The 20783-nt window shown below is 42.0% G+C and overlaps 1 protein-coding gene across 3 annotated transcripts in view; it reads right to left on the reverse strand.

Annotated features, from left to right (window-relative positions):
- Positions 1-471: 471 nt before the first annotated feature.
- Positions 472-20783, reverse strand: part of LEPR (leptin receptor) — a 29754-nt gene continuing 9442 nt past the window's right edge. Inside the window, exons 1-16 of one of the 3 annotated variants that reach the window (XM_027651791.1) lie at positions 17801-17940; positions 17312-17517; positions 15169-15314; positions 14375-14519; positions 12173-12469; positions 11900-12017; positions 9863-10062; positions 8862-9010; positions 8456-8615; positions 8283-8365; positions 7484-7700; positions 6562-6744; positions 5951-6046; positions 5466-5568; positions 4757-4832; positions 472-3159 (exon numbers count right to left, since the gene is read on the reverse strand). In XM_027651791.1, the coding sequence (XP_027507592.1) occupies positions 2350-3159; positions 4757-4832; positions 5466-5568; positions 5951-6046; positions 6562-6744; positions 7484-7700; positions 8283-8365; positions 8456-8615; positions 8862-9010; positions 9863-10062; positions 11900-12017; positions 12173-12469; positions 14375-14519; positions 15169-15314; positions 17312-17384 (2856 nt within the window). In that variant the 5' untranslated portion in view covers positions 17385-17517; positions 17801-17940 and the 3' untranslated portion in view covers positions 472-2349. Of the gene's footprint in view, positions 3160-4756; positions 4880-5465; positions 5569-5950; positions 6047-6561; positions 6745-7483; positions 7701-8282; positions 8366-8455; positions 8616-8861; positions 9011-9862; positions 10063-11899; positions 12018-12172; positions 12470-14374; positions 14520-15168; positions 15315-17311; positions 17518-17800; positions 17941-20783 lie in introns of those variants that run through there. The other 2 variants (XM_027651790.1, XR_003529052.1) reach the window with 2 other exon arrangements.

A 20783-nucleotide genomic window follows, 5' to 3' on the forward strand; every position in this document is an offset into this window, starting at 1 on the left:
GTCATTTGGTTCTACACTAATTACACTGAAAATCTCTTTTTGCTGAAGCAGAAGAGACCAGCTCACATTTGCTGTATTTCTGACATCCACAGCAGGATTTCTGTAGAGCAGATGAATTTGTTTTCCTAAGGAGCAACACTTGGTCCGGCCATTTGGAAAAAACGTGGGATAGCAGTGGGAGGACAGGCTGGACTCCCAAAAGTGCTGATACCACCATCCATCGAGGGAAGACCCCTGAGCACAGCTGGAGGCACAGTCCTGCATGACAGGGACAGAAGGTTAACTCCTGCATTTTCCCACATTCCCAGGAAAGCCTTCCCTGGTTCCCCCAGCTGATCCTCCCCATGGTTAATGCTACTCCTGTCCTTACAGAGTTACTGGGTAAGGACTGAGTGCGCTAAAATCAACGTGAGCTTTTCATATCTTAAGAAGATCTTCAAACACAACTAAATTATTTTTCCGGACACTCACCTCCCACATCTTCACACTCCAGGGGATGTTGGATCTGGTGGACAAACCCCCTGGAGAGGCAGAATCCAACAGCCGAGCCCATTCCCAGGATCCTGGCGTTGTGCCACATCAAGTTCCCATGCCGGCAGGAGGGAATTCCTTCTCTCAGATAAATCCTAAGTCAGCATTCCCCTCAGTGCTTGTCCTGGAATGCTTTACCCCTGGAATGCTGCAGGAACCTGCAGGTTTGTCCCACAGCCTCCAATCACAGTGAAAGCGAGTTCTGGGGTCCTCAACAGAAAACATCTTTTAATCCCTCACCACACACAATACTTTTGAAACCAGAACATCAGATCTGCATCACAGTCAACATCAGAAACAAAGCAGCCCACAAGAGCCAGGTCAGCAGCTTGTCCAAAAAAACCAGCAGTTGGGTTTTGTGTTAAGCTGGTCTTAAATTCACACTTGCTTTGGTTTTTACTATTGTCTCTCGGGTTTTCCCTTTTGGTTTTGCCTCTCTTGAGTTTTACAGAGATTTAGCTTTGGAATACACAATAAATTCATCCTTCTTAGCTCCTCAAAATAGTTCTCTGAAAAGGCACATGTACAAAAATATTTACCAACTATGAAGTAAAAAAACCCAAAAACAACAGATTTGGCTTGCAAATAGGTATGGGCTTTTTTACCTGGTTATCCCAGAAAAGACAGCCAGAATGCAAGACCTGATTTTCCTCCCACCTGGAGCTTTCCCACTGAGTGGAGTAGGGCTGTAGAGGCAAACTGACTTCTCCAAGACCTGATTTTTCTCCCACTTGGAGATTTCTGGCTGAGTGGAGCAGGGTTGTGGAGGCAAACTGACTTCTCCAAGTCCATACAGACAGGTTAGCTCACACAAGATCAAAAATACAGGGTCCTTGGATCAAATTCTTGTCTTTTCTACTGCAGAATCTTAGGAAAGTGGTTGGGAGAGATGTCAGTTTATGGTAGTACCATTTGCACTGGAATCTTGTGTTCAACAACAAAACTGTGGATGTTTAACTTCCAAACATCAGTTTATCCAGCTAACACCCACAATTAATGGAAACTTAAGAATTTTGATTCTCTTCCTCTTCTTGAGGCTTCCCTGAGCCTTTCACTGCTTGACCCCTTCCTTCCAACCACATCCAGCTCAACTTGGTGTCACAAGTCATTCCCAGTGAAATGACACATTCAAGCTTTCCCCCCCCAAAACCACCTCCCATATAAATATTTCAGTCTACATATTAGGTCACTCCTTGCTCCCTCATCCTTGGGGTCCCCAGGTGAACCCTAAAACCAGAATAAGCTCTTTGAATGCAGTTTGAGGAGACACTTCACTCCTAATCAGAGAGAAGATGTGTGCATGGGTCTGTGCTGCCAATACATGTGCTCTCCCCAGGGGAAAACTGTTGGACAACAAGAAATGGAGAGAAGCCCAAGGCTACAGAACGGGATGGAATCCACACCAGGACAAAAGGACAGTCAGTGACTGTACAAGAAAGGCACTGGGTTCATTTGGTGGATGGTGTTGAATCCTGAGCCCCTGAGGAGTGTTTGGGAATCTCCCAAAGCCTCTCACCTCAATGTCTACAGCACCCAATCTGATTTCAAGTCCAATTCTTCACTGGAGTTGTCAGATGTAACACCTCTAACAGGCACTAGCAATAGGTAACATGGTACCTGAGGTAACTTGGACAATCAGATCTCTAAAGGAAGGCCTCACATTTGAAAATTAGGTCAAGGAATGGAATTTTTTCCTACTTAAATCCTGGCACTTAAATACAGAACCCAGCTCCAAGAGAGAAGAGCTCCTGGAGGAAGTCAGGAGAGGGAAAAACAGGGGAATGCATCAACACCTAAAAAACCACTAGCAATCTCAAATTATGGTGTGATGACAGCAGAGTTTTTCTCTGTGGCCTCCTTTCCCTTGGCAACAGCCATCCCAAACTGTGGCACATATGGCACCATGGCTTTGGGCTTGAGGCTACTTTGGATAAACCCATGGACATCCGTCGGTGTGTGCTGAAGAACTCCCGTGTCTGTGAGCAGATTCCTTGTATGGAACTGACACAGCACCTCAGAACTTTCTGTTAGAAAAATACCATTTTCTCTTTTTTCCAATGGTGTTATCCCAAGGTAACAAAGGCTTCGCTCAAGACTGTCCGTGAAAGCATCGTCGTGGTCGGAAGGCTCTGAAAATCCCTCTGAAGAGATAAGGGACAGGGTCTTGCTGGGCTGCCTGCCCGGTGAGCCAGGGAACACCAGAAACACTCCACTTCCCACCTCCCAGGTGCTACTGGAGAAGGCACCTGAAACCACGGAATCTTCTGCTAAGAAGCATCGATCAAAACAACTCCTTGGATTCATTTTCCGCTCGCAAAGCCCATCGGATCGGGAGTTGCCGACAACAGTCGCATATTTGAGGTCAATTCCTCCACTGCCAGGAGGTGCAGCCTCCTGGGAGCTCTGGGAGGAGCTGCTGCTGTTGAAGTGGCTGCTTGAGCAAGCAGAGTCACGTTCAGAGTCTTGGGGGTTTGGAAATGTGGAAGCAATTCCTAAAAAATCTTGTGTGTCTTCTTTTTCCGAGGCTTTGGTGACACTGATGTCTTCCAGCACTATCTCTGCATCTAGGAGAGGTTCAAATGAGGTGGCTTCAGGGTGCTTGGTAAAAAGATGCTCAAAAGTTTCAGGCTGGAAGAAAAGAGATATTTTAATGCTCATCTCTTGCTTAAAAGTTTTACTGCAGTATCAAGGTACTGATTTTATGGATCACAAATCCAAACACCTGAGTGCATTCCCAGGGCACTCTCAGGACCCTGGAGTTTTGCCACATCAGGTTCCCACATTGTTTTTCAAGAGCATACAGCTGAAAATCCTCTACAATATATTTCCCCAACAGATTTAATAATTTATATGGCAGCTGAAGTAACTTTCCCTGCTAGGATTGTATTATTCAGGGTCAAATTCAGCCTGTCCATAGTATTTTTGGAACATCTCCATCTAAGCAGCAGCTCTATGTTTTGGGTGAAGAGAAACACCTTTACTTCAGAGAAATATAGGATTTACTACTATCTAATACAGGTGTGTACAGTAGGATGAACTGACAGCAACACCAGCACTCTGAGAGCTACAAAGGAAAACTCACTTGAAAAACATGTATTTCCTAATGAATTCAGGACAAAACAGACTAAAACCAGGTTTCATGTATATCAACAAACCATGTTTTACAGCAGGGAAGCTGCCAAAACAATGAGGAACATGTCAAAACACTCAGAGGAGTGTGCAATTATAGCAAAGAGTGTACAACTCATGTATCTTGGGCTTCCAGTCACTCCAAACTCGCTATCAGTGTTGCCTCAGCCCTCGCGTGACAGGACTGATTTCTTGTGACTTCAGTACTTGTCCCACACAAGTCCATCACCAAAATTAACAGGAAGCTTTTGAACAACCAAAAAACCTTGTGTCCCCCTCATACACCTGCTCGCCTAAGGCAAGTGGTTTATCCTGAACACAGATGTTTATATCCCTTCCCTCATCCCAGCCCCCGGGATCTGCTCTCTGGGCACCACAGCAAACACAGATAGAGTTGCCCACAGAGATTAAACCCACCACATCCAAGGATCAGGGGTGTTGTGTGGCAAAGGCCACCATCTGTCAGCTCTGACACATCACTCATTAAAGCCTGTCAGATATTTATCAAATACAATGCATAATCCAGTGTCTTGGGAAATGGAATCCTCTGGAGTATCAGCCAGGACACAGCTGGATTTCCCGGTGCATGTATGGTGTGAGCCAGGTGCAAACTGCATTAAACAACAGGCAAAGGAGCTCCATAAAACTCAGGAGAAAAGTCAGCCTCAGGTCACCAGCTCCCAGACTTTGCTGACCAGATGGAACTAGATCCAAACCCACAGGGAAGCTCAAGCATGGCCCTAAGATGCTCTTTTGGAATTACCAGACCTAAATTTGGATTATTGTCTTGGTGATGATACTCTGGGACCAGGAGAAACTTTGTTTGCTGATACAAACTAAGGTGCATAAATGTTACACCCATGGGATAATACAACTGATTCACTAATTGCTGCAAAATTTAAACATTCAAAAGAGGTCTTAGGGTCTGGTCCTGGCACTTTTCCATCTCTCTGTATTGCTGACTCCAGAGGCTCCAAGTTCTTCCTTCAGAAGTTAGGCAGGGTCTGGCCTAACCCACAGGTAGAGCCCAGTCCTGAACTCCCAGCAGCCAGAATCCCTGGGCTGGGGGAAGCAGCATCACCAGGGAAATACACACCTGCTGAAAATTAACTCCTTGTGCCCACGAGCAATTCTTGGGGTTTGGAACATCCTCCCAAAGCAGCTTCTTCATTCTGAAATGTCAGGTAAATGCTGGAGTTGGTACGTCATAGGGGCTGTACTGTACAGAAAAGGAATCTCTGCAATTTTATTTATCCAGAGCACTATGACCATGAAACATTCATTTTAGATATTATAGGTGGCTGAAATTTAATGCAAAATATAAAGAAATAAAGAAGTGACATACCAGTTGGCAGTTTTGCAAATTATCAAAGGTACAGACAGTCTGTGCTGGATGACCCCAACCCACCAATGCCTGAAGGGGCTCCAAGAGAGCTGGAGAGAGACTTCGGGCAAAGGCCTGGAGGGACAGGACAAGGGGAATGGCTTCCCACTGCCACAGGGCAGGGTTAGATGGGATATTGGGAAGGAATTCTCCCCTGTGAGGGTGGGGAGGCCCTGGCACAGGTTGCCCAGAGAAGCTGTGGCTGCCCCATCCCTGGAAGTGTCCAAGGCCAGGTTGGACAGGGCTTGGAGCACCCTGGGATAGTGGAAGGTGTCCCTGCCCATGGGAGGGGGTGGAACTAGATGAGCTTTAATGTTCCTCCCAACCCAAATCAGTCTGGGATTCTGTGAAACCAGTTCAGCAGACTGGGACCAGTGAAGCTGCACCACCTGGGACTTTTAGATGACAACAAAAAACATACCTTTGGTGTGAAACCAGCAACACTCCCAGCAACAAAACAGAGGTTGAAATAACTATTGGCAGAACTACGGAGAGGTTGCCATTATTCTCATTTTCAAATCCACCTGGAAACAAAGAGTTCAGATAATAATGCAGAAAAATTTGTCTGTGAACAAAGAGTTTGCAATAGGGAAATAATACACAATAGAAACAACTGCTTAAATGGAAAAAAGCCTTGATAAACAGTGTCATTGCAAACCAACAAACCTTTCCCCTGAGAATAAATAGACAAAAAGGAAGGAATCATTTTAAATAGGAATTTAGTCTCTCACTGAACTCATCCCACAGAGTTTTCAAATTAAAGCTACTGAAGTCTGTTTGTAGTTACATTACAATTGCTTCATTACTGATATTTTTTTTCTGGTAAGACAGAGACTTTTGCATTTAAAGGTCACTTTTACAAACTCCTATTTCATAAAAGACAAGGACAAAGATCCTGTCAGTCACCTTTGCTAAACTGATCTGTTGCTCTGGCTCTGCCAACTCCTCCAGCAAACACAGGGTACAGGCTGAACTGGTACTTCTCAATCAAAATAAAGTAATCTGGAAAGAGGAAATCAGACATTTGAATCCAAAATACTATCCAACTTTTAGACAATTCCCTCCACAGAGGCTCTGGTCACAGTTCAGAGTTCAGATCAACCCAGAGAAGGCAATAAGGGAAATAATCCTTTATAGATCCCTACTTTAATATCACAAGATTAAAACTATTAATCCATCCTGGATAATCCAGCATTATTCTGTCATGGAATTAACATCTTCATGGAGCTACTGTAAAAACTTTTAAGGTTAAAGCCAAAATGCAAATGAAAAGCACATACTAAACTAATTAGTTTCTGTACTCAATATTCCAGAACTAATTTTATTGTATTGCCACAAAATGAACACACTCCTGAGCCTCACTCTGTTAACTTGATTATTAAAACAGTCAATCCTCTAATGATCATCAAAAATTTGTCTATTGGTCCTTACCATGAAAGACATCAGAAATAAAAATAGGACTCCAAAAGCTCAGCAAAATAACATATTATGTGTTATATTTTCAAGTGCACACTCACCATAAATGTAATATTTACTCATATTTGGAGGAACTCGCACCCATTTTATCTCCTCTTCTTTGTTAAGGTTCTTCCACTCAATAACAAAGGATGTTATCATATAGATTTGGGGTGAGAGAGTCCAGACCACAATGACACAGGTGCTGTTCACGGGGTAAGCACTCAGCGACCGCACGGCATCCACTGAGGAACAGGGGGAACAGACACAATCAACATCCCATAAACTATACAGGACTGCTAAATTTCAGCACTTGAACACTTGTTTAGTTGTCTCCTACCTAAAAAAGCCTGATCTTCAGTTGACATTAGCAGAGATGTTTCTCTCTAAGCTCAGTTTACACCAACCAGTCCCAAATGCTAAATAGATCAAGTTTCTTAGACATCAAATATCCCGATTCTCATGTGCACCTCCTTATTTATCCTTAACCAAAAATTATCAGCAAATACTGAACTGTCAGGAATAAAAACAGCAGAGTGCAGCCAAATCCATGAACTGCTACTCAGGAAGTCAAGCCAAACCTCTGAGAACTCTGCACCCTGGCAGCCCATCAGGTGAGCAGCCAGAAACACAACCACATTTCATTTTGGAAACAACAAAACATTCCCCAGCAGGAATGTTGGGTGTTCCCAAGACAAAGTAGATGAAAGATTAGTTCTACAGTAGGATTTCATTTTTCTTTGACTAATTACTTTATATTCTGTTAGGAGGGAAGTCAGCCCAGTGACAGACAACTCTTTTCCCAACCCAAAGATCATTAGGATTTTCATACAATGGAAATTTCAGTTTTCACATAGCTCTCTTGGTGCTGAATGTATCCCCATAAAACATTTCTTATTCTAACAGAGGGAATTTTATTACAAAGAAAGAGCATCACAAGGATTCCTTGTGATTCCCAGAATGGCTGTTCATCATTGTTCTTACCTGTGCTCATTTGCTGTGAGAGAGTTAAATTAAAATTAACTGAAGAAATTCCAATAGAATTCATGGCTAAAACTGTGATGGTGTGAGTGTGCTCCGTCCATGGAAAGGACCAGGTGGTGCCATGATCAACATATTCCACCCAGGAGGTGTTTCCTGGTGTCTGGTGCTTTATGATGTATCGGCTCACGCTGCACAACGAGTGGTTCTTCATCAGTGGCTGTTGGAAAAATGGGCATTAATTCATTCCCCCGGCTCTGATTTCCAAAGCAAATGTTATTTGGGCAGTGCTAATTTTAAGAAAATACGACCCAATATACATATATTCTGTAGCCTGGCTCCTGTCCTTTTAGCCAAGGCACTGGAGTCCATGTAAAGACTTAATTCCTTCTGTGCCTCTCAGAGAGCTGACACTTATTCCCTCTCTTCCCAGAACAAGGAAAGACAAACTTTTAGATTCCTACAGTAATTCACTGTTTCACACATTTTTTAGGGCTCAAAACCCAGAGCAGCCAACTGCACACAACATGGGCAAACAGGAGTGAGCAGGCACTGAGGGACTTTTTCCTCTGTCCTGTCTCAGCCTTTAAAAGCCAAGAAGGAAAAACCATCTCCAACTGCATCCCAGTAGTATAACCAGTATTCACCAGGATTAGCCAAGCAAGAGGCAGATCCCAAGTCCCATAAGCAATGACTGCCTGAGTTTGCCTCACAGGGAAGCATGTGGTTGTCAGACTCCCTTTTTGGCATTTCTTGCCATTTTTTGCATCAAAATTAAAGACTGAAATGTGGCTGCTCTCACCTTCCACACAAGCGTAACGTTCTTCTGCCTCCTTGCTGGATCTTCGGTAACGATTCTCCAAAATTCAGGGCCTTGCAAGGGAGCTGCAAAATGACAGTTTGGAAGAACAGTGTCACTCCTCAGGCTGGAAAACACCGGCCCAGATCTCAAAGTGCCCCTGGAAGGACACAGACCTCTGATGTCCTGTACAAGTGTTTGGGCTGGTCTGCTCCAGTCGCTCCAGTACCCGGATCCATCCAGCTCCCTGCACCGCACCTGGACAACGTACTCCACACAGAGCTGCTCAACTTCTATCACAGCTGAGCTGCTTGGGGTGTTTGAGACTTCACAGAGCTGTGACAGAAGGTTAAAAAAATGTAAAATAAGAGCAAAAGTCTATTTAGGCAGCTCTTGGAGTCAAAATCCCTGAAAATGAATCCAGTGAGAAAGTGGGATAATCAGTAATATTCCTTTCCTAGATACTGCAAATGCTTATGCCTGTGATTTCTTCCATGCCATATATTCCACAAAAAGCAGCTACACACTAAATGACAACACTGCAGTGATTCCTGCTCCAATTCAGACTAAAAAAGACAGTACCTCCCATGGAATCTCTTCCCTGTTCACTGCGTACCGGATCTGGAATTTCAGATCACTGTTTGTAAACACAGGGTTTGTCCAGCTCACGTTCAGCAGCCCCACATTCCTGGTGAGTTCTGCTCTGACATTGGAAGGGGGAAGCGGCTTCACTGGAAAATTGGAAGAGAAAAAAAATGGCTGTAATATCTGCACTGACATTCCTCATTAAATCCAATCATCATGGATTACTTTTTCCTCATCCTGAGGGTAGCAGGTAACACGTTGTGGCCTCTGCAATTCCAAGGAAAGCAGGACTGTGCTGCAAACACATAATCCATGGGCACGTTTCCTTGTGTTTTATTGTAATTTAAGATACAACAGGTTATTTTGGTGCTGGCATTCAGTACCTGCCCTGGGACAAACAGCTAAAGATGTTCACATTTGTGTCTAAAAAATACTCAGTGAATGCTCTGAGTCACAGAACAGATTATAAACCGTGATTTGCACATTTTTGAGTCTTTGAAAACACTCAAACGCTGCTCCTGCCTCTTGATTTATACAAATTTAAGTGCTGTGTGTGTCACAAAAGAAACTTTGCATAAGTATGAAAGAGCATGAACAGTCCCCATGATCTTAAATAAATATATAACCGTGTAATAATACATATAGTGCCCTACTTATCAAAATAGAAACTAATTGAAGGCATAGGAGGTATGAAAAGTTAGATAACCAAAAATTACCTAATTAAAAACCGAGCTGCCTTTTTCAATATAACATTTGTATTTTGTGTAGGGAAAATAAACATGCAAAACTGGATGTTTAATTTTACAAGTATTAGGTGCAGTTACAATCTGCTCCTGTGCCAAGCAAAATGTATGGAAATAACGTGTAATCCAAGACAATATCAAAGTTTTTACGTTCTTTAAGTTATTTTAAATGCTGTGGAAAACTTTAACTACACCATCTAAGGACTGAAATCCAAAGTCACAAGTGAAGAGAGATGTGCATGAACCTCAGCCTACCCACATCTGCTGGAATGACACAGGCTGGGGAAGATTCAAGTGTTCCTAGGAAGTGCTTGAACTCTATCCACAGAGTATATCCAGATAAAAGGAAAATAGGCTGAAATGTGCACTCATAGGAATGATTCTTCTGCAAATGGCATTCTTTCACCTCTGATTCTGGAGATGGGCTTGGAAAGTCAGAACAATAAATCTGGCTCCTTAAAAGAGAAAAAAACCCACATTCAGTTGATACATTGCAATTCTAAGCTGCTCGTGGCAACAACAAAACAGAAGTCTGGAGGTAATTAAAACAAATAGTGTCACTGGAACCGTCCTGGGGGGTTTGATGATTATTTGGGCAGATCTTGAATCTGCACTAAATGGCTAAATAGCACTGCAGTGTCACTCCTCAAAGCTTTGGCTCTTTGCCTGGAAAAAGCAGGACATGAAGGCTCTCCCCAGTGCAAAATGTTTTGATAGGAGACTAACGACAAGAAGAAACAGGTACAGCAAGAGCAGCTCCATAAACTCATCAATCATGTGATTTGAGGTGTTAGCAATAAACACAGCAAGGCAGATCTGCTGCCAAGAATTCACTCCAGTCAGGAATGACTTCCAAAATACCAACTGGAAATCAGGGGAAAGCTGCCACACAGACCAGTCAGACATGTACAGTGAGGTCTCCAGGAGATGGAAATCCCATAAAATATCAGTTCTGGAGGCTGCTTTTAAAATACAGTTATCACATCTGGCAACAGAAGAGAGGAGACTGGCTTCTGGATAAAATGGCCCTGGATAACTTGTTGGAAATGGAAAGCTTTCAAATTTCTCCTAAGCTTGTGCACAGCTCAGAGGGTGTGGTGAGAGGGGCCAGAGAGGGTATTAGTTACTCAACCGAACCACAAGAGTTACACTTGGTTGAATCTCTCCTCTTCCTGTCCAGTTTAATACTGATTAAAGCAGTGCCTTGTGCTTTGGAGGTTTAGCTTGGCATTCCCTGTTCTCCCAGAATGATCCTTTCGGAGCTGTTTCTGTTGGAAGCACTGACTGTAGAGGAAGATGTAGTAACAACCCAAGCAAAACAAAACTCCAGCAGCCAAACCATCACACACATCACTGCAGGGCTGCATTTCAGCTGCAAAATCTAACAGCAGCAGTAACTCAGAAGATTTTTTTTTTTTATTTTCTCCTCTTTCAGATCTTACTATGAGCAAACAACAACAACAAAAAAAAAAGAACAAAAAGAAGGATCACAGCAAGCACCAGCATTTGGGAAGGATTTGCAAGCAGTCTTAAAGTCACTCTTTGATCTAGCAGGAACACTAACAAATGTACAGATTATCACCTCCTACTAGAAAATAACATTTTTAGCTAGACCTGAACAGTGAAAAGGTGGGAATAAAAAACATAGCAAGAACAGCATGGGTTTTATTCCAAACTCCCTGCCCAGTAGTACACTCATTATATTCATAGTTGTGAAGACAGTTTAAACAAAACCTACCTTAGCAGTCAGCCAGTCACTAATCCTACCTGAAAAGCCTTCACTTGTAGTTTCAAGCATTCCAGTTATTTCTTTAGTCCAGAAAACCCTATGAAATATTCACCTTGGTACAGGATACTTCAAAATTTCAGCCTATCTCCAACAGAGAAGACAGTTTGGCTTTCCAAAGGATTAGGCCCTCAGCAGTTTGCCAAAATTTCTGCATATCCAGTCCAACAGAGCAGTAAGATTGGAGATTTTTTCTCTCAGGAAGGGTTGTCTGTCTGTCTGTCTTGTTTATAGAAAGACTAAAGTGGTTCTAGGAAACTCTCAAGATCAATATATCAGTAACACAAAGGGATTCTTTAGTTTCATGGTAAAACAACACTACCAGGAGCAACTCAGGTATCTCTGGTTCCCTTCTGCACACACAGTTATACCTCTGCAGTTCCAGTTGGAAGAAATCCAGCTTACAGAAACTGGAATTTTCTAATTGCATGTATTCAGAATTCTTCGCTGGCATATTTTGAGCAATGCTTTCTTATCATAAAGAGAGAATTAAAAGCTCTACATACCTGTAGTATCTTAACTGCAAGGAACTCCCAGGGAGTAACATGTTTGGGTTTGCAGACCAACTGCAAGTCATTTTAGTCAAGTATCCATCTGTTTCACAGGTGATATTAATATTCATATCTAATTAAAACACATTGAAAGCTTATTAATAAAGATACAATGGTTTATACAAAAAACAATGCTCAAAAAAAGCTATCGGAGTTCAAATGGAAATATTCTGACCTTACTATTAAAATGCACCAAAAGGAGAATTTAAAATCCAGCTGGAATCTTACCTACTACATATAATTCAGCGTATCTAGGATGACATTCCCTACTTTGGTGACAACAGTACAATGTGTCATAGAAGAAACTTCCTCTAGGTTTGGTTGCTTTCAAGTTGAAAAGAGTAACTTTGCTTACGCGATCGCTCACAAGGGTATAAAGACTGGCTGGGATTTCTTCTGCTAAATTCAGCCACCAAACAACCTCCTGGGGCTCTACAATCTTGCTTTTGTTTTTATAGATGCAGTGAAATGAAACATTAGAACCAGCACTGGTCAGGATCTGAGGAGGGAAGTACAGGACTTCAGCTGCAGAAAAGGGAAGAAAGGGGAAAAAAAGCTGTTGAGATTAGAAACTGAACAAAAAGAAAACATAAAAGCTAGAAAATAGTAATTACAATTATTATTATCATCACCATTATTATTATCATTATTATTATTATCATTATCATCATCATCCAGTTGTACTTCTAACTTCTTAATCACTGTTAACAACTACAATGCAGAGGAGCAGAAATTACCCTTGGACTGTCTCTCTCCAAAACTGATGTTTGTAAATTCTGATAAAAATAAACTTTAATATCCCCAGGCAAACATGAGTGAAATGAGCAGAAAATCACTGGAGGGTACAGTGGAAGCAACACACAGCAGCACAAGGGAAACATAAGAAAATTAACCAATCTTTCCAGGAGTTGCTGCTCCTGCTCCTACTGAAGTCAGCAGATTAAAGTCTCAAAAACTTGTTTTACAATCTCAGCACTGTAATTAACACCAAATGGTGGCAGCAGTACAAAAATTCACCCAAGCATAAAGACACTGAATTTCCCAAGGATGTAAAGATGTGTAAGCTAAGCCTCCATCAGTCAGGGACTCAGGGGAGGTACAGGTGTTGAACACCTGCTGGAATGGAGCAGTTTGCCAAAGATCATCCCAAAGCCAGCATGAAAATCCTTAAAAGGTCAGGTTTACTTTCCACAGCTGAGGAACCACTTCAGAGATTTGTAGAATTTCCCCAAAATACAGGCCTGCTCAGAAAGCAGAGCACACTTAGGATATTGTCACTGTCAAGGATTTTCATGTTAAATATAAATCAGAACATGAGGCTGGTCAGCTGTAAAAAACCAGAACTCCCTGCATGAAGAAATTAACCCCTCTCTGCTGCCATCAGGTTGTCACATTGGGATTGTTCTGCTGATGAGATGTATTTTTAATAGAATTACATATCCCATAAATGGGATTAATAAAAATAATCTAACAGTAACTACTGCACCTCTTTTAAATCTGTATTTCTCACTACACTCATAAACCTTTGAAAATTATCAGTATATACATATGTGAGAGAGAGAAAATGTGTATTCACCCCTAAAAAATTCCCAAAGTTATATAGTTCTATACACACATTTTTTTTTTTTAATTTATATGTCTATATAAATGTAAATCCAAAACATTAAGGGCCAGTTAGGCCTCTAGACCTATAATCAGGCATCCTGTGTATCATGTTTATTTGCCTTAAGGGTCTGTGTATTTTCAGTTTTCCTGGGAAAAAGCTCCATTTCAAAAGTCTAATTCTTTCCTTAGTACTTGGTTTAAGCACACACATGACATGTTTAGCCACAGTAAGAGATGTCCATGTAAGGGCTCAGGTAAAGCATTAGTTCTGGCATGGAATGGTTCAGAGGATTCTTGTGACAGCACAGGTCAAAACATCTCCAGTTAATCCTAAGCAAAGCATGGAAAAATCCAACAAAAAAAATCAGAAAGTCAGTTTATGCATAGCATTACACCCTAAATGGGTTGTTAAATGTACATTGAGCTCTGTTCTGGGTGTTCAGTTCAGCTACAAAGTGAGAGAAAGCATTAGAAGAAAAATCTTGTAGTGAGTAGAGATTCAGCACTGCCAACTGTCTTTTGGAATGGAAAAACTCTTGGAAAAACCTTTTCCTGGGTCTGAACAGGTGCTGGGTGAGCAAGGCACAGACATGGAGGTGTCACGAGCTGCCACTGCAGTCTGCACATGTTATCCAGAACTCCTAATGCAAGTCTGGCACAGAGAAAAGAGCTGAGCCTCAGGCAAAGCCAGGCAAAAGAGGAGCAGAAGGAGAAAGTGCTTCCACAGGATTTTTCAGCCCATAACGCCCTCAAACTCATTCCACAAAACAAACAAACTGGGACATCTGTTCTGTTCCAAAAGACTACTCACTGCACGTGACCTACCTCCCAAACTGAGGTCATATGGTGTGCTCCAGTCACTCCAGAACCCCAGACCCTGGTGATTCCTGCACCTCACTTGAACCAAGTAAGAGGAATCAAGTAGGGTATTGTCAATGGCCAGTGAGGCTTCCAGAGCAACTTGAACCATCTGTTGGATTATCACAAGCCATTATTTTTGTATAATGAAACAGGAAAAGAGAAAGACGCAGAGGGAACCAAAATAATTAGTCTAGAGAATAGTTTTTAGGTAGAAAGTTGGGTAAAAAAGCTTTCTTCTTTAAATTTACTGTGAATTTGATTCTGGTAGAAGTTGCATAACTCTGTGGAAAACAAGTTATTTCATTATGGATTGCTAATTAACGGCTGCTTTTTATTCCAGAGCCAGTTGCGTGGTAGAAAAAGCAACTCACTAATAAAATCTATAAATATTAAACATACACACATGTATCATAGAATTTGGGGGTTGCTGAAAGTAAAAGGCTTTGCCTTCAGACTTCACAGAATCTAGGATTTCATCCAAACAGAAAGATGGAAGTTTGTTGTAAGACCCAAGAGGAAATGGGCCTTTCACCCCTGTGTAATGGCTCTTTACAGATGTAAAGTCCAGCTTTCCCAGCTGAGGGAAAGGCAATGTGCCACACCCAGCTCCACCAGACCTGCCATGTTCCTCAACCCACCAGAGTTTCTACCCAAAGACAAGGAGGGGTGTGAGAAATCCTGGGCTCTGGGAGTGCCCCCTGATCTGCGCTGCTTCATGGGAAAACCCTGGGAAATCCAAGAGCATGGAGCTGCCTCACCTGCCAAGTGCTGTGCCCTGGCTTTGCAGAGATCCTCACTTGGTACTGCAGAGGGTATGGCAGCAGTGCAGGCTCAGACCAGCACATCTTCACCTGACCTCCCTCTGTCATTTCCAGATGCAGGTTCAAAGGAGGTTCAGGCTTTACTGCAGACAAATTCATTGATAAGTTCAGCTCCAACCTCATTGCCTGTGACTGCTGGGTTTTACTGAGCCAAAACCCCCTCTCACACCTTTTCTTTAAATTCAGTTTTCACAAGCTGCTCTACAGCTGCTATGTGACACTGCTATTGTGTATTATCACTGGAAAAGTGTGCCCTGGCACTGTTATATAGCTGGTGATCACAAAATGCTGTTTCACCTAGTGTTAGCCTTAAATCTACCTGAATTCCTTGCCTTGGGCCATGACTCTTCCCAGCAACCAAGCACCAACCTGCCTGCCTGAAAAGAGGGGATGGGTAAGAGAGGGATGGGAGAGCTGAGCAAATCAATCTGCTCCTCAAAAGGCAGGAGATAATGTCCTCATACAAAGACTGTATACAAGGACTTTCTAAATATTCCAATCCTTCCACAGTGATTATGGTTCTGAAAGAAGGTCTCTAGGAGAGCTACCTTAGGGCAAAGTAAAATGGAGGGTCTGGAAATTTCCCACGAGGATGGAGAGAACTCTCTGGAGAGGGGAATGGATGGGCAATTGAGAATGATCACTAGGATTGTAGTCCCACTTCCTCAGACAAAGGCAAGGACCCCAGATCCTACTTCTATCTGTCTCTCAGACCTTTACAGATCACCAGTCTTTTGGTTGGCCTTGTCCTCATTCACAGTTTCGCTCTTAGAAAGCATTGCAGGGTGAGCAGCAAGTGCACAACTGAAGAGAAAACATTTCCCAAACATTCCCATTGGGCAGTGGGGACGTGCTCCCTTCCAGTTCCATCTGCACTGGGTTTCCATCTCCCTAGAGTGTCTCATATAAGCAGTATTACTGGAATCTCACTCAGTTATACCACAAACCTGTTCTTATTTTCAGTATAAATTCACTCCACTAAGTCAGATCTTATTTAATTATTACTTATAAACCATCTCAAAGCAATTAAATTCATGCAGCCCAGCAGGGAGTGATTTGGGAGGAGGCAGAGCTTTGAAAACCAAAGTCAGAGGCTTTTACATCACACTCTTATGAATCAGATCACACTTTCTGAACACAGATAATGATTTCTATTCTGCTGATGCCACTGCTCTACTATAAGCAAATAAAATACACATTACACAAGCATTCATAGTTTACATTCAAAATAATTTTAATTGAGCTGAATCTTGGCAGAACATATACTAATATTATGCATTTTTAAAACATACTTCACTAAGCAGAACTAACTAATTATGTCATTTTAAATACTGGCAGACTCAAGTTTGAATTTTTAATTTTTTCCTGTAGCATAATTTAAAAGCAGCAGATGAAAAACACAACCTCTCCTCTTCAAAACTAGCTTACCCAGAGACTTTGTACTGATCCTGTCTTCAAAGCACATCAGTTGGGAAGAAGCTTATAAAACCCATAAGTTTTTAAATTAATAAGAAGTTTATAAAACTTCAGTTTTCCCCCCCCCCCCCCCCACAGCTGACAGACTCCTTGCCTTTATGGAATTCACCCAAATCTGCAGTAACTGGGCATATTGGACAGCAACACATATCAAATTCATACTGTCAGTATAGTTTAACTTGATCAAACACAGAGGAATGTTTTCTAACTTGGACAATGATGGTGTTGAATCTATAAGGAAGGGAAGCAGCAGGACAACAAAGCTGCTTGTGAAAAGAGGTGGGCTTATTTGTTAAGTAACTTTTGGAGCAGCTTTTTTCTCCCCTCAGTTTTTAAGTCTCAGCTACATGGACAGAAAAGCTCCATCACAGCCCCACAATGAAACACAGAGAGGCCCTGATTAGAAAGGAAAGAATTAGAAATAACAAGTACATTGACTGCCTGGCCTCTGCTCACTTTGGTTTGTACTGGAGCCCAGACAGGCATTAGGAGCTGAGAAACCCCAGGAAGCCTTTTCCTGTCCTGTCTGTGCCCTTCTTTTCCAGGAGAGACATCCTGCTGCTGTTGCCCATTAAGAACAATTGAAAATATAGGTCATACTCACCTATGTCAACGGGTTTGACTGACATCAAAGGTGACCACAGAGGTGTCACACCAACCAGCACCTTCAGCCACATGATGTAGGTGTGGTTGAGCCTCAGAGAGGGCACAAGACACTCACATGTGTCATCCTCAGTGCACTCACACTGAGCAATCCTCACAGTCCCCTGGAGAGAGCTCGTGGACACATTTCCCAGGGACAGCTCCGAGCTACAAAGGGGAACACAGACCATGAACCAAAACAGACCATGAATCAAAACAAACCAGTATTTTTTCTATATCTCAAGAGGTTTGTCCATCTGGATAAGGTTTATTTAAAAAAATAATATTAATTGATGAAAAAAGTAAAAAAGTAAAAATTGTAACTAAAGGCTTTGACTTTGCTGCTTCTCCCTTTTGAAATGGTTTCCAAGTAAAGCAGTTAACACAATTTCATTAAAACTATTCCTAAGGCTTGGCTTTAAAGCAAATGTGTTACAACACTAGATGATACCTGTAGTTTAGTCAGACTAGCTCCTGATTCCTGAAGGTCTCATTCCCAGATCCTTCTCAAGCACACAAAGTTAGTTTACTTTCCAGTGGACTAACTGGCAGCTCCCTGCACCCTCTCCCTCGAGATTATGTTCTAATTCCTCTTCATGAGGCACTGAAATAATATTGAAACAATTTCATATTCCTTCCAGTTTCTGCTACAATTAAGCATTACAAGTAATAAAATAATCATGGAATGGTTTGGGTGGGAAGGGACCTCAAAGCCCACCCAGTTCCACCCCCTGCCATGAGCAGGGACATCTTCCACTAGACCAGGTTGCTCCAACCTGGTCTTGGACACTTCAGGGATGGGGCAGCCACAGCTTCTCTGGGCAACCTGTGCCAGGGCCTCCCCACCCTCACAGCCAGGAATTCCTTCCCAATATCCCATCTAAACCTACTCTCCTTGGAACCAGAAGTTCCCAAGGTATTCTTTATTCTCATTTCCAATCCATAGATATTCTTCAGTCTCTTCCAAACACAGCTCCATGTTTATGGAGTCCTGCAGGTATTCAGTGGCACAGGCCTCCCTAAGGTAGGGAATTTAAGAGTGTGAATAGTTTGTGGCCAAACTTCTCACAGCAGCAAAGCCAAGACAAATCCTGACAGTTAAACCACTTTGGATTCTTGCCTGCTTTTGACTTTTCATCCTTAAAAAAAAAAAAAAAGCTTCTGTTTTGAATTGTTCCAAAGTAATTTTGGAATAATTTCTGTACAGTAAGGGTTTTGTTTTACTAATTCACAGAAAGAAATTGAAGTTCAGAGAAAAGAACCTTTCTGTACATTTTTTAAATAGTTTTATAGCTGGCATGACCCATTGGAACACTTGAATTCAGGGAGGGCAGAGAACTAAAAGAAAGGACAAGATTTTCTGTGCTTTTTTTTGGTTTTAGTCAATTTGCTATCTAGTACTTTTATTTGAGTGTAAAGCACAGGGGACTGGGCATGATTCACTGCTTCTCTTACCATTCTCTGCCCTACTTAAAAAGGAAAAGGTCAAAACAGAAGAATTATGGATTATGGGAAGAGCACATGCAAAGCCCAGACTGGGCCTGCAGGAACCCCACCAGGGTCACTCCTGGCTCATCTTGAGTCAGGGCCTCATCCCCCCATCCTGCACTGATCAGCACACACACGGTGCATCCCCCTTGGGTTTAGGACATTCTAAGGCTGGGAGCAAGGATTTTTAGCACCACTCTGCCCTCACAGCTCTGTGCTCTGCAGTAACCACCCCAGAAGTTATGCAAGTTCCTATGAAGATGTAGTTTATGTTTATTAATGCTCCAGCCAGCCAATACTGCCATTCCCAAAATCATTTTCAGCAGGGCTCACAGACTTCAGGACACAAGAATTATGCTGATGGCATCTGGCACACATAGAGCTTTTAAATTACTTGGAATTATTTTGTTTTTATAGTTGTGGCTCCGCTTTTTTCTCCTGAATTTTCTTACAAAGACTTTGCAGAATTTTCTTTTAAGTTTCCCTGCTTTCTACTGTTTCTCACTGATTTTATTAGTCTCAAAAAAGCCACAATCAATTCATAAGAATGTAGTCTTTTCATCAAACCATGTCTTTGATCTGATCTATCTGGAAACTGGTTACCACCACCCCACCCCTAATCTTTTCTAATCATTATTTCAATTTTTAACCATCAAAATGAACTTATTTGCACCCAAAAAGTGGTGTATAGGAGGAAAAATGGTGAAGAGTTTTTTTCCTTGTTGTGCCAGAGTCAGTGCTACTGACTCATCAACCCTCACAAGTTCAGGAGAGGTCAGTGCCCTCACACAGTAGAACGAGAGGAGAAATCTGGGGCAAATTTCAAACAAGTGAAAGGCAGCATGACTTTCAGCTGGAAACATGGGATTAAAGCATAAGAAGGAGGAAAAAAATGAAATACTGCATGCCCTGAACCACAGAAATAATTAATGCTGCAGCAAGGACATGTGCCCAAGGCTTGCTTTCCTCTTCCACTCCAAACCCTGTCACAGATTTAGTCACCACCTTAACACCTCCTAAATATTTTATATTTTGGTGCACTATTCAACCCTACTTCAGAAGGTGATGTTACTTATGCTACATTAATCTGTGGCCCCCTGGCCAACTTTTAGACTTTAAATGTCTTGAGTGAATTTCAATCATATTCTTGCAATTGGAAAAATGAACTGAAAATAAAAAGTCAAAACTATTTTAGGAAGAAATACATGAACTTCTACAGTCCCTCCAATTTCATGAAAGGTACATCCCATGCAGGTAGCTATGAAATAAAGGTACTATAGTAATTCTGCTCTCAGTATTTCTATATACTGTTTGTGCAAGCACCACCTTTAATAGGAATCAGTGGAGCTGTCCAAGGTTCAAGGACTTTCCATAAAAATATTCCAGTGTATTTGATACACAACAGCTCTAGCAAAATCCTTCTTTGAAGAAGCTGCCCTGTTAAACTGCAGAACATCTGATGGCTGTTGAGCTCATGGAGGGATAAATCTGTAATGAAAGGTTGATATTCTCTGCCTGAAGAAGGCTCGGTGTATGACTGATGCACTCAACTAAGACACCAGTCTTGGGGCTAATTGGATGGTTTATCCTTCAAAAATATGGGAGTCTGGTCCCAGAACTAAAGGAGAGCCCCACAGGTACTTCAAATAAGTCAGAAATATGAATGCATTCTATAGACCACCATCTGTTGAAAGGGCAAGTGATAATCAGTGCTCCAAATGAACATTCATCTGTGTCACTCCAAAAGGATCCCTAAGGCTAAGGCATTTCAGCTCATGGAATTAACTGCTGGGGTTTACAACATTCCTAGAAAGATCAATCACTTTTGGTAGACAATTAATCTAAATTATCTAATTTGGAATAATCTTTCCTCTCCCAAAGCCAAGCCAAGTGGAAGGTAAAGCTCCATCATCACCTTTGCTTGAGCCTCTCCCAGAACACGGCAC

Source organism: Corapipo altera, unplaced genomic scaffold (assembly GCF_003945725.1).
Source record: "Corapipo altera isolate COAL_440 unplaced genomic scaffold, ASM394572v1 57, whole genome shotgun sequence".
Lineage (NCBI taxonomy): Eukaryota > Metazoa > Chordata > Aves > Passeriformes > Pipridae > Corapipo > Corapipo altera.